Below are 14,005 nucleotides of genomic sequence, written 5' to 3'. Positions count from 1 at the left end.
AGCTCAAGAAATAACACCAAGATAGTGGGCTAGCACAGGTAAAATAAACAGCTGTTTGTCTTGAAGAATCTTTACTGCTGTTACGAAGTCACCAGAAGCAAAAACAATTGGAAGTTTGGTAGGATCAGCACTGAAACTGATTCTTCTTAGACTAGTCATAATAACTTTGTACAGATAACTCAATTTTATTAATCAAACTTCTTATTCTTCTGAGAATTATATGTAAGAGAATTTCTAATTTTGACATGTCAATTTTAATCCTTTGTTTGTCTGGAAGAGATTCACAATCCTACATGGAACTGGAGAAAAAAGGACATTTACAGAATTTTCAAAACTCTAATTTTTCTAAATAAACCTTCACTGATCTTGAAGATTGGTCATTTTAATTCCAATTTCAGATGATTCTGATGATAGACACTTCAATATTTATTAAGGTATTAGTTTTAAGTAGTTTTTAAATTACTTTCTAATAGAAAAATAAGTACCTATCTGTGACTACATAGAAGAAATACACATTACCTAAGATCCTCCAAATCCCAGTTATTTCACAACCTGAACGGAATTGTATGTGACACTATTAGTATATTTCTTATTCACTTATATTCATAGTTTTCTAAGAGAAAGACAGACTAAGAAATCCTGGGAAAATTTTCAACATGTACATCCTAAAACTTCAATTACAGAAGGCTACACTTTTTCTGGAGAGCTCTTCAAGTAGACAATGATCCCCAAATGTTGTCTTAGCATCTAATTCCTTCTAGGAGCCAGATACTTATAAAGAACCCTGGTCTGGCATAACATTAATGACTGAAATTTGAAACCTTGCATTGCTTGACTGGCTTGCTGAATGGAACTGAACTACTTGCTATATAATATAACACTCAATAATCAAGAGCATTTTGTGATTGGTGCCCAGGGAAAACATCTGAAACTAGTATTTCTTTCAAAGAGCCAAGCAGTTTATGTTGATTCCATGTAAACTAATGACTTCAAAGATGGAAAAAATTCTCATCAAAAACAATTACTCCAGTCAAGGAACCTTTCATTTGCCTCAAGACCCAGAGAAAAATAACAGAAGGAAAGAAAAGGGAGGGGTTGTTATGTTTTAGAGAGACATGAGTAGCTTCTGTAAAGACACAGAGGGAGAATGACAGTGATGATTCCTACAAGATATAAAGATAAAAATCCCTTGATAATTAAGCCACCAAGTTTTCCTGGATCCTGTGGCATTCTTTGCTTACAGAGCCCAGAAATTTTCAAGACTGATTTTTCCAGGCAAAACCAGGTTGATTCAAAAGAAGTGAAAAAAAATCAGTGTCATAAAGCCTCTCTTTTCAATCTAGCTATTTTTAAAAAGTGACAGTAAAGAAGATAGTCTGTGTTCTAAAACTTCCACAGGAAGGGTCTCAGGCAGGAGAGTTCCCAGGAGTTAAAACCCCCTTAAACCAACAGAAAGGATACACTTATTGCAGAGGATTGATGTACTGTGCAGGTCAGGAAGACAACCATTTATGGTGTGAACTAGGAAGTGGTTTATAATGATTTACTTGTGTTCCTTGGTTGTTGATGTCCACAAAATCACTCCATTCATTTACTAATTCATCAGATGACATCACTTTCAGGAGAATACTGGGCAATAAATCTCTTGTTTTGCAATCTGGATAGCTGGAGACTTGATGGTAAAGTTCATGATGAACCGAACATTCAGCTGGAATCTTTCTACAGTAAACTTCAAACTTTGGTGTATCTGAAATTTTATAAAATATACAAGATCAGAGCTTCCTAAAACCTGTATGAAATCAAAACTCATCTATGCTTGCACAAATGAGAAAGTTTCTGTCTGAAATATTACTAATAAATAAAAACACTGCTTTTCTATTGGTTGGAATATTGTATGTTTGGGTTTTTTACTTTTCTCTTTCTATTTCATTAAGTTTTACACAAATAATGTTCCGCTGATCATTACATTAACTTACTGTAATCAGAATTTTAACAATTTGTTTTGTGTTACATTTGCAAATCTGAGGAAATATAAATGTTCCATGGGATTGAATTGATGTCAACAAAACTCCACTACCTATGAATTTCCTACTGAGCTGAGTCACCTTGACAGCTGGAACCAGGGAGACTCAAAAGCCTGGAGACACTTAAGTTCATACTCCTGACCTCACAATTAGCTCCAATAGCTTCCAGAGTCTCTCACCTTGAGACAGACTTTTACAAGGGCATCAAGTTCTTGCTATAACCAAAACACATATTGAACTCAGTTTTGGACTGGAGATACAGTAAAATAAGATATACTTCAACAGTGCACTGTTTCTAATTATTGCATAGTACCTACCTTTGAAATTCTCTTTTACAAGCAATGGAATGGAGCACCTATTGTGGATAATTATACGAGGACTAGGATCTTCTGTAAGTGTTAGGTACGTCACACCAAGATGCTCTTGATAAGTCAGTGCTATAGGCCTAAAACAGAAGCAGATATATTGGATTTTGCATGTTTTCAAGGAAATCTTTACATATTATCCTGAACAATTAAAAAAACCCAAAACTAGTATCTGTGAGATTCTTCATGATCAAGTTCCAAGTCCATAGATACTTATCTACATTTAGGCAAGTACATATCTCTACTTCAATAGAAGAACATGTGGAAATAGTCTAAAAAACGTGAGAGAAGAAATTGCTTCATGGAGAGTACTCATGAGTTAAACTGAACATGTGTGTCTACAAGATGAGAGCCCTAGCCAGCAGAGATTTATATTAAATTAAAAACATGAGATTGTAGGCCCAAATTTTCAACATAAATCTTTAAAATTTTCCAGAAGAATTTGGATGGATACTTCTCTGATACACATGAAAGATATTTCAATAAATATGTAACTCTAACTGACTGCTCCTCTGGAACGATCCACACTGCTACTGCTCTTTTAAATGTTAATGTTATGGATCATCACTACATCAATTTCCAAAATGAGATTAAATTAATTTAGTTCTACTCATTAGCTACATAAAATATCTTCATGAATAAACATAAATTCTTTCTTTCCTCTTGTGCAAATTTATTGGCTATTGCTAAAAAAACTTAACCTCATGGTGACTTTTAAAAACTCCAAAGTCTGAAAATTAAAATTATTAGGAACATGAGAGTCTCTATGCCATTCTCTCTGTGGTAGAATGATAAGGAATCCTTTCCTTACACTTTCCATTAAATTTTTTTAAAATCTGAAGTCTATATGAGAATCTTTAGTATCCACAATGACACCTCTTGGAATCTGCAGAGGAACTGTAAGAGGGTTTGAATGATATCAAGCACTTCAGGCAAGAGAAAGATCACATCACTGGTAATACAGACTGATGTAGCTTCTCTAATTTCAGCAGATTGTTTCTTGTTTGTACCAGTATAACCATGAATAGATTCAGATATCAGGTTCAAGAAACGAAGCTGGTCATCTGACAAGTCACTGGATTATTTTTAACTAGCTGGATCCATAAGTTTGTAAGTAGAATGCACAACTGCACAGTTCAAGCTTTAAAACTTGAAATCTTTCCTTGCTGTAATCTCAAAATAGTTTCACCCCTTTTGTCTTTTCTTGTTTATCCTCTTATTATGCTTAAAAGAACATAGGTCTCCTTTTAAAAAAAAGCCTAAATTTTTGTGTTGTATTATTACACACTTTCCTCAAACTCTTAAACTGTTGTTCACAAGTTAAAAAAACCTTAATTCCCCAATATAAGCTTTTCATGATCTTATTTGCATGCACATAATAAAATAGCAGGCCATATATTATAAAAAGTGTACAACTTGCACATGGTCGTATCACTAAACCATTTGCAATAAAAGCATCAAAACTATCAGAAGATAACAATTTTAAAATTAAAGTAAGACTTGCCTTTACATATGGGGGCATGTGTTACTTGGACTTTCGCATTAATCTCTTATGGTTTCTGACTAGCTGAGGCTTTCTAGCAACAAGCCAAGTTCCCTGTTGGTGAGTGCTCAGCGCACAGTACCTGGTACAAAATCCACTTTCAGCACATGTGCCCGTGGGCACCGCCACGCTCTGCCTCGCAAACTCCGCGCTGACGACGGCCGGGAGGCTCCACAGCTCGCGGCTCCCGGCACTGAAGCTCAGCACCACACGCCTGTCCCCGAGAGATGCCCCGGCCGCCAAGGGACCCAGCTCCGACATCAGGTCCCAGCAGGGCACGGCGCTCAGCACCTCTCTGGAGCCTGCCCCAGCTGCACCGATGCTGAACACCGTACTGTCAGGTGAGTGGAAGTCCTGGAAACAAAAAAAAAGGTGGTGGTAGCATGGCATGCTGGCTCCTAAAAGGGAGTTTATCCATGCTGATTTTGCACAGAACCCTCTCAAGTAGCCAATGACCACAACTAACTAAAGGCTGCAGTAAGTACATTGAATTAAAGTCTATTTGGCCAAATTCTGTCTTCAGGTATAGGTTTGCAGCACAACTATCTGGGGGTACTGAGCAACAGGGTCTAGTGGAAGATGTCCCTGCCCATGCTGAGGGGTTTGGAACTAGATGATCTTTAAGGTCTCTTTCAACCCAAGCCTTTCTGTGATTCTGTAATTCTGTGATCTATGGTCGGCTCTCAGCAGTACAACATAGCTCTACCAAAATCAAGTTACATTGCTGTAACACAACTGTGTGAACAAAATGCATTTATAGTTACAAAACTAAGAATGGATTTTAGCCTCAACGTTCTCTCAAATCCCCCTCCCATAAGACTGCCACAAAATGTGTGATGCACAACTGTAGATACTGATGTAAAGAAAACTAAAGCAGAAGGAAAACAATACAGAAAGAGGAACTTTAAAAATTTGTTGATCTGCCAACTCTTCTAGTAAGTTTGACCCTGAGACTGCTTTCCACATATTTTACTATAAATGTAATCTTCAATAAATAAGTATAAACGGTTGATTAAAATATATCGACCATGCATACATTTTGGTTCCTGCAAGCTAATCCTTAAATATTCTGTGAGATTATTAGAAAACTGATATTCACAATTTAATGCAGTTTATGAAATACATAAACTTTGGGCACGTCTCTAGTTCTGCAGCTTTGTTCAGATAACTGGAATCTTCCCAAAAGGATAACAAAATGTTTTCAGCTTGCCAGGCCAATATACCTCTTTTACACGCAAACTCAGTAAAAATTCTGAGAACATTTTCAACAGCTACTACGGATTACGCTGCCTATTTTACAGAAATGGCCATTAGTGCCTGAACAGATGGAGAACAGGCAGAACTAATTCTGCAATGTGCAAGAATTTGCTGCTTGCACAGATTTCTGATCACAGTTAATTACTGGAGTTGAATTTACCCAGGATTCAGTATTCTAAATTATATAAATTACTTTATCACTATTACTTTATTACTATGTCTAAAGATTTCTGTTCCAAGCTTTGCTAATATGCAGCTCATCTAAATAAAGATACAGATGTAAACAACCATTTTCCACAGATAACAAACATAAAGAGTATCTACAGTGCTTTACCTCTTCTCCTGAGTGGGGTTTGGAAATAAAAATCTGTGGCCTATAATAGATTTGATATGCTGTATCATTGATTATTGTTGTCTTATCTTCTATCTGTAGAATTTGTATACCTTGTCGAACCATGGAAGAAATGCAGAATTCACACAACTGTAAGATAATGAAAATTGCGATGAAGTCATACAAAACTACAAAAGGTTGTAAAATGTAGCAGTAGAACTACTATTTTCTTTCTAATCACAGCAATCCTCTCTATATTCATACACTTCATAACTGGAGCCACATCACATACTTTTGAAGTTGCATCTGTCAATGTTATTCTAACAAGATTGAGAACTCATTAATTCTTTTTCCAGGAGATATTGTATTATCTTTATGGGTTGCACAGTATGTTTTTGGCAATCTACTTCTTTAAATTATATTTCATACATTGTTTATACTCTCTTTATGTTGGACATATATTAACATAATTAGGGAGACGCTTTCACACTGCATACATTTGATTGTTTTATCTGCTATATGACTTTGTTTTTACATGATAAAGTTACAAATCATTATAATTTTCTTCTAACCTTTTGATGACCTGGAAAAGCACCAAGTTTAATTTCAGCTTCAACAAAACCTTCTTCATCCAATGTCACTACTTCTCCATTATCGGCATCCTTCCATTTTGGGGAGGTCACATTATGAACCAGTTTAATTGCCACTGATTTGTGCACAGTGTTAGTGTTTGCCCAGTATATTCCAACCTGAAAAGCTTCCTGCAAGTGAAAAAATGACTGATTATCAGTTGTTGACAATTTGATACACTTCTACTACACTTCTAAATGCAGGTTCCAGTGGGCAGTGAATATAATTTCCTGCCTTTCTCCCTCTGATCCTTTCTATGTGGTACAAGGATAGCTGAAACCACAAGGTGGATAAGGAAGTGACCCTCATGGGGGATCAAGGCCATAGTCTACACTGAGATGTGTTACTAGGCAGACCTTTTCTTTATCAACAGACAGACATGGGGGAAAAAGAGATGACAAAATAAACAGGGAGTATCAGATTGTATAATTGGAATTGACAAGCTGCTATGTCAAATTATTTTAATTATTTCAATATTAAAGAATATCAGAATTTTAATAAAAAAGAATGTGCATGGCCAAGATATGTGGGAAGATCAGTTACACAAACCTCTGAATTAAGGAAGGCAGGCATTCTAAAAAATCTTCCTATATTGTAATTCATCCTATGTCATTATCAACTTTCCTTGGTAACATTAAAAGCTATGAAATAACATAACATGAAGCATTCTCAAATTAAACATTCTTTTTACACTGTCAACTTTGCTACTGTAGTCAACAATTTCCCAAGTGACACGCTGGCACAGCAGGGGCCAAAGTCTTCACTTGGCCTTTACAGCAATTTTCGTGGGCTACTACATTACACCCATGTTGCAGATTCTTTGGCTGAACTGAGAGGAAAGGGAGAAGGCTGCTGATGAAATGAAGGCCTTCTTCCTACAATGTTTTGCAGTCACTTTTTAACTATGCATCTTTTGGATGTTGTTTTTCAAACATTGCTACCAAGTATGTTGTGCTACCCACTCAGTGACTGAGTCAGTGTGGTAAACTCCTATTGTTATTGCTACTCCTCATCATATGACTAACAGATAAACAGACAGTGACTGGAAAGTGGGAATCATCTGGAGTAATAACCATTCTCCAGAATCAGTGTATTTAGCAGAACTGTGCCTGCTAATGTGAATGGCAAAGTTACCTCAAAGTTGGGAGGTATAATTACTTTCCCACTAGGCACTTGAAGAACAATTTTCTCTCCTTCAAACAGCCAGAGGTCCCACTTGGACTGATTGATAAGCAATGCCCAGGGCAGGAGTTCAATCAGCAGAGTTTTAACACATGGTTTCCACACTGACAGCTTTACCCGCATTGGACTATCCCATTGGGAGAGCTGTTCATTGCTGTCAAAAACAAATAAGCAAAAACATTAAGTCAAAGGAATAATGAATTCAAGATGACAAATGATAAGGTGCTATTTTCAGAAATTTGCAAGGCTTTCCTGGTTGTGAAATAGAAAAACTTCTCTTTTTACCTTATCATTCTGGAACACACTGAGGTGCTGTCAGAAAGATCTAGATACACGTAGACTATAAAGGCATATTTTTAACTCCACAAGCTCAACCTAAATTTAGTCAATTAATAAATGCTTTAAGAGAGTTACCACTGTCCTTCAGAACTAAACCTGTGACTTTTGTAGTCATCAAATCACATTTCCTTTTTTTCCCAACAACTACTTCTACAGCAACTCCCTGTTTCTATACTGAAACAAACAGCAGCTGAATAAACAACAGCCTCTAGAGCTGCAGTAAAGAAAGTGCATTCACAAAAAAACTGTTCCATTTTTTAAAAATACATACTGATGCAATCTTCTCAGTGTAAACAAGGGCAGCCCTAAGGCTGACCTCATTATTTTCCCCACCTGCCACAGATTCTGCAGTTTGCATGCACGAATCATGTAATTGCTGAAAATATACTCAGTGTTCATCACATATAGTCTTCCAGAATGTGATTTCAGTTTATTTGGAAATGCAATGCAACAGTCATGAAGAAGGTTTAGCAAGGAATTAATTACCTCTCTGAATCCTTCTTATTATAAGGCCATGCAGGCTGGGGAGGACTAGCGGTGCCATAGAACTCGGAGAGCACTTGGCCGACATTGCCACCTGGATGGGATTTAGTTGCTATGTGTTTAATCAGAGTAGTTGAGATAGGGACTGCACACTCTGATGGATCATCTTCCTCCCTGTCATTGAAAACAGACACAACAAGATCAAGCACTAGCATAAAAATTTTCTCTAATGAGGCTTCCCAAGTGTACTCTGCAGCAAGAACACTCTCAAGGTAATTGTGGGTGAGTGAAGTTATGATGTCCAACAAGTTCCTGAGGATTTACTGGCATGCATGCATTTGTCATGACACTGTAATGACCCTAAAAACTCTTCACTGTTCTCAAAAAAGCATTTCAAGATCATTCAGGAACTTATTTTTTAAAACACAAGAATGTGGACTGCTTAATCAAACAAATGCCAGTGTGTTTAGGATAGTTACAGCAAATTTAATATTTCCTATGATATCATTTCAGGCTACATACGCTTGTTCTGTCATATCCCCTCTGCACACAGCATACTTTGGGGAAAAAATGCAGAGGAAGTTTAAGTGCAAATTATTCATACTTTTCCACACAAATGAACCATTTTCAAGGAAAATGCGTATTTTACCTGGCTTGAAAAGTCAGGTGGTGTGTAAGATCTGGTTCTATATTTTGCAGTGCTTTCTCCTGTCCTTTCCCTGGAATCACTTGTGTTTCATTCAGTCCCAGACTTCTTTTCTCTACATGTATGATAATAGGGTCTGGAAGATGGCTCCTTACAATGAAAAGAGGGCTGAAAACAATCTATAAAAAGAAAAGAATACACCAATTTAAAGCCAATTTTATTTCAGTATTACAACTGTCAAAACAAACTATTGATAAATCTTTACAGTGGGTCATTCTGACCTTAATTTATTATATGACATGTAAGGCATAAACATTTAGATTTCAGAGACATTAAATGTACTTACCAATCGTTGTTGCACATGCGAATTGGGCTCTAAAGTCAAAACTGTGCACCACACATATGTAATTGAACTCTTTGAAGATGGTACCTGTTTGCAGGAAGATCAGCATTACATTAACATTATTTCAGGATGATAACATTCACTATTTCATTATATCAAATAGAGGTCTAAATGCGAGTACTCAGTTCTCTCAGACATTTTTAGTGCTCTGTTCCATATACCCATTTCTAGCCATACCTGAATGACAGTGCTGTGCTCTGTGTGTTTAGAACTTAGACATACATCTTGGGACCAGTCTTCATCTCCTGTAGATTTCACGCTCAACTCAGTGAGCTCATTGTTTTCTAGGATATATGAAGGCAATTTCTGCTTAGCTGCAAGGCAGTTGATGTGTTCTTTAACAACAGCCTGTCCATCTTGGCTAATGTAATGCTGAACCACTTTCAGTTCAATACTTTCAGAAAGGTAACTACAGACTGTCTGTCTTCCACAGATTAGGATCTAAAACACACAAAAAATACAGCTCATATGTAAACAATTGTGAAAAAAAGAGTCAAAATTGAATTAGAGAGTGAAAACCTGTAGAAGAATAATCTCCCTACTTTAGGTTTTCGCAAGCAGTGCTGAAGGCAGTGACTGGTAAAACCTTATTCTTATTGGCCAAATATATGTGCAATTTCATAGAAATCTAGGCACTAAAATGCTTGAAATATTGCTAAGGCAGTATTCAGGCTTGAAAGAAACACGTGACATATCCACTTTCCTTCCCACTGAACTCAGAAGTACTGCCCATGGCTGACAGTTCTGGTTTGGATTTTAAGAGTTCTGTGATGGTCTCTGAATGTCGAGACATTTCTGAGCAGTCACAGGGAGGTACTTCAGAAAGGTTGCTACTGATACCTCACACTCCCGTCACAAGCCAATGATCCAGACCTTTCACAGTATGTCTGCTGTTTAAAAGCTTACAATTTCATTAAATGACTGTAACTTGTTTCCGTATTTAAGTGCACCCACCTAGAAAATGACCAAATTAGACTCAGCGTTGTTGCTGTCCATCACGCATGAATTGTTTATTGTAGAAATGTATCTGACTTTTTCCAAGCTACACCAGGGAACACCATTCCATGGGTATCCCTGTACAACCATCATCATTTCTTTTTTCATGAATGAGGGCACACACCACAGCTACAGCCCACCAAGTGAAATCTCAGCAGGGGCTTCAGTGACACCAGGCACTGCTCCTGGCTGGTTAGCTCTACTGTTGTTGTGCTGTGCAGCACAAGGCGCTCTGCCACATCCATGAGCTGAGCATGTTCTGTCCACCACATGCTCTGGCTTCTGCCAATGCAGGAAGAACAGCTGCAGTGTTATTACACATCTCTTTACAAAGATAGTAAATGGAAAGTTATTATTGCACAGCAGCTCATTTTCAAATGTTAATTTGGTAATTCTTTCTCTTTAAAAAATATGTAGTCCTGAATTACAACCCAGAATATATTATGAACAGTTTCTTTAAAAAAATTAAGAAAAAAATCTGTTTCTCAAGAGCTTAAAACATGTAAGAGATTGTGTAACTTAGCACTGTCAGAACTTATGAACCACGCAAAGGGATGTTTACAGGAGCACATAAAATACGTGTTGGTAACTGAGCTTTTAAATGCTAAGATCAACACCAAAGTGAAGAAAAAAGTTGTAAAAATTCCCCAAAATAGCCCCCAAAGACTGCTATACTTGTTTTTTGCAGATCCCAGTAGGAGAAAATAAATAACAAAGTGACTAATTCATGAATAGGCAACAGTTTAAATTACTCATGTTATTTTTTCCTAACTGGATCAAATCCTTACTTGCTTCTGCACTCCACTGAGCTGCTGAACCTTGATAATAAGCGATGCTGTCCGGCCCTTGTACTGAATGGTGCGAATAAAGGTCCCTGTATTGTCCACACTGAATGGCTCAGACCACCGCCAGTTTCCCCAGCCTTCAATACAGATGTGTAACAGCTGGAAAGAAAGAAGTTACTACTTCAATACATAACCAGGAAAAAAAAGTGCCTTGCAGTAGGATATAAATTCCCATGACAGAGAAATATTCTTGGTTTGAAATCTCAGCAATGCTAAGCACACCAGTTGTCTGAATGATCCATTCAGTCTGTAATTCTGATTTCAGACACAATCAGAAGAAGAAACAATACCATAAAATGACTCTGAATCGTGCATTTCTAGAAATTACCTGCTTTAACAGTATATTTAACATCTAGGCACACAACCGTTCAGAAAAAAAAGGGGCAAGTAGACTAGAGAGCATAAAACAGGAAATAAGAGATTTTCTTCACTGATTTTGAAATTATTCTAGAAACCCACTCTATTACCAGCAAGGTGACATGGAACACAGGCCCATGCCAGATTTTTGGCCTTCAGAATAAGACAGAAAATTACAAACACCCTTCCCTTCAAAATAAAGAAGGACATGTATAGTTTGCATGTATGTGTGTGTTAAATGCAGAATGTGGTATATTGCTGAGAGATGGGAAACATTTCATTTCTTACACAAATGTGGTGGCAAGTTCAAGCTTGACTGCATGAGAAGAAATTTAACTGCATAATTATACTCCCTATGTGATTTATTCCGGAAAAGGAGTGGCTTTTTTCCAGTTTAACTTAAATCACTTCCAGAGCAATACAGTCTTTCATCATTTGAAGAGCCTTTCATCCATTTACCCACCATACGCACTTACCTCTGTCCCATGGAGATTCTTTAAGCCAGAGTAGTGAAAATTGGTACTGTTCCATGTAGGTCAATGAAGTTACATAAATTTACACCAGCTGAAGATCTGGCTATTTAGCGCTGTATAGATCTTTTGTGGCTGTGCAAACTTAAGGATGTGAGTTATATATAAGGGATCAAAGCAATAAGCATTCTGGGTAAAATTTATTCTTTGCAGAGGGCCAGCACAGAGCCTAAGCATCACTTAAGTTCTTTAAAACAGTCATATGAAGGCCTTGTGGGAATTCTCTCTTGAGGCTTGAATTTCACTCTGATTTTGGACATCTGTCATTAATTAATTTAAGTAACTGAGAACAGGATCAGGCCCAAAGATTGATTATTTATACTAGGAAAAACTGGAACTTGTAAATACTGTGTTCTTCCATGATTTGTTTCCAGAAAGAGATGGCATTCACCATGGGTCTGGTCAGTTGGACTTCAGTGAAGGGCTGGATGTTGGGGTTTCCTTCATTGTTTTAAGAAACAACCACAGCAGTAACTTTTAAAGATATTACAACTCAGTAGCCTGTTTGCAATTTGTGGTATCCTCAGCACAAGTCACACACAGAACAAGAACATCCATTCAGTGGGTGGCTTTTGAATTTGCAAGGGTGATGACTGTTGCATTCAGATTCAAATGAGTTTTATGCTGGAAGCACAAAGGCTGATACGTGCCCGTGTGTTCGAGGACAGGCATCTGGATGTGCACACATGTGGGCACAGCTTTATATTCAAGGTTATGCTGAGGGAGGCTATACACTAGGATAGTCAAACTCATAAACAAACATGTCACTTCGATTCTGAAGTATTAGTTACAGAAAAGGAAAAAGAAAACAACAAAAAAATCCAATTGCAGTGGCTGGAATACGTTCAGTTTCTTACGGAGGCAGCTGGGAATAAATCTCATCACATATGAAAATTAGGAGAAATAAGAAAACTGTTTACTTTGGAGAGAATGGTAGCTGGAAATGACAGCCAAATAATGAGAAAAGGTACTTAAGTGGTCAGTCTTAGCTAGCAGGTCCACAAAATACTGTGTGCTCCAAAGATAGATGTCATGTAATGCCATAATTGACGATTAGTAATTGCATGTAGCTACAACGTTAGGATGTCTCCCACCCTGTATAAACAGCTTTGCTCACGAGTTGAATGTTCCCAAGGAACATGCCGTCAGCTTTCCCTGAGCAGTCATTAGTTCCCAAATGCTGCCTTACTAATTTTCTTTGTAGCACAACGATTAGTCTGCATTTAACTTCAAGGTTCAGAAAGAAAAATAAAGAAAAGTTACTATCATATATTGGCATTTTCTTATTTTACAAACACACAATTTGCATACCGGTAAACATGAAGCTTACAGCCTTCATAATTTACTTTAAAGATATCTAATATCTAAGAGTATAAGAACTGGGTACTGTATAAATGTACTTTTGAGCCAAGAAACATGCATTCCATGAAAACAAAAAAGGATCTCTGGATGATTAATTTATTTAAATGAGAGATTTCTGGAAAAGATGGCTAGAAATAATTAGCAAATGACACTAAGTGATGCGGAGATATATGGCAGGAAATAAAAACGGAAGTGATTTTAGAGAACGAAGTAATCAGACATTAGCATTATTTTAGCAGAAAACAGGTTTACAGATTCACAGAATTTTCTAAATTGGAAGGGAGTCACTGGGATCATCAAGTCCTTCTCTTAAGTGAATGGCCCATATGGGGACTGAACCCACAACCTTGGTGTTATTAGCACCTCGCTCTGACCAAACAGGTATCAAACGGACCTGATACTACAGATCTGTAATAATTGCCATTAACTCCCTTTCACTCATCAAGCTTTATGCTAATTCTAAGAATTTACTAGAAACTCTGTTCAAAAAAGTTCAACAACTATAGTGAGGTATGGGACATATATTAGGAGAAAAGAGAAGTCATTGCATAAAGGTACAAAAAAATGGACTTCAAAGCATTGTAACAAATACAATCCAGTGATAAGTGAAAATTTGTAGCTGAGAGAGAATTTAAACAGACTATCTATTGTATACGTGAAGATAGGCACTCATTCATGTAAATATTTGATTTCTGCATTTTCTGTCAGGGAA

The 14,005-nt window shown here is 37.0% G+C and overlaps 1 protein-coding gene across 3 annotated transcripts in view; it reads right to left on the bottom strand.

The window, feature by feature from the left end:
- The window catches only part of VPS13B (vacuolar protein sorting 13 homolog B), a 436,535-nt gene that overhangs the window by 26,573 nt on the left and 395,957 nt on the right, over nucleotides 1–14,005 (bottom strand). For 2 of the 3 annotated variants that reach the window (XM_082279593.1, XM_082279594.1), the window contains exons 44-54: nucleotides 10,988–11,143; nucleotides 9,381–9,644; nucleotides 9,147–9,230; nucleotides 8,804–8,979; nucleotides 8,158–8,328; nucleotides 7,285–7,486; nucleotides 6,093–6,281; nucleotides 5,524–5,670; nucleotides 4,015–4,286; nucleotides 2,342–2,469; nucleotides 1,548–1,747 (exon numbers count right to left, since the gene is read on the bottom strand). In XM_082279593.1, coding sequence (XP_082135719.1) covers nucleotides 1,548–1,747; nucleotides 2,342–2,469; nucleotides 4,015–4,286; nucleotides 5,524–5,670; nucleotides 6,093–6,281; nucleotides 7,285–7,486; nucleotides 8,158–8,328; nucleotides 8,804–8,979; nucleotides 9,147–9,230; nucleotides 9,381–9,644; nucleotides 10,988–11,143 — 1,989 coding nt within the window. Of the gene's footprint in view, nucleotides 1–1,547; nucleotides 1,748–2,341; nucleotides 2,470–4,014; nucleotides 4,287–5,523; nucleotides 5,671–6,092; nucleotides 6,282–7,284; nucleotides 7,487–8,157; nucleotides 8,329–8,803; nucleotides 8,980–9,146; nucleotides 9,231–9,380; nucleotides 9,645–10,987; nucleotides 11,144–14,005 lie in introns of those variants that run through there. The other variant, XM_082279595.1, reaches the window with a different exon arrangement.

The sequence above is a fragment of the Coloeus monedula genome, assembly GCF_965178545.1.
Source record: "Coloeus monedula genome assembly, chromosome: 1".
In the NCBI taxonomy this organism is placed as follows: Eukaryota; Metazoa; Chordata; class Aves; order Passeriformes; family Corvidae; genus Coloeus; species Coloeus monedula.
The sequence above is the reverse complement of the archived record's forward strand: the minus strand, read 5'-3'. Positions and strand labels throughout refer to the sequence as shown.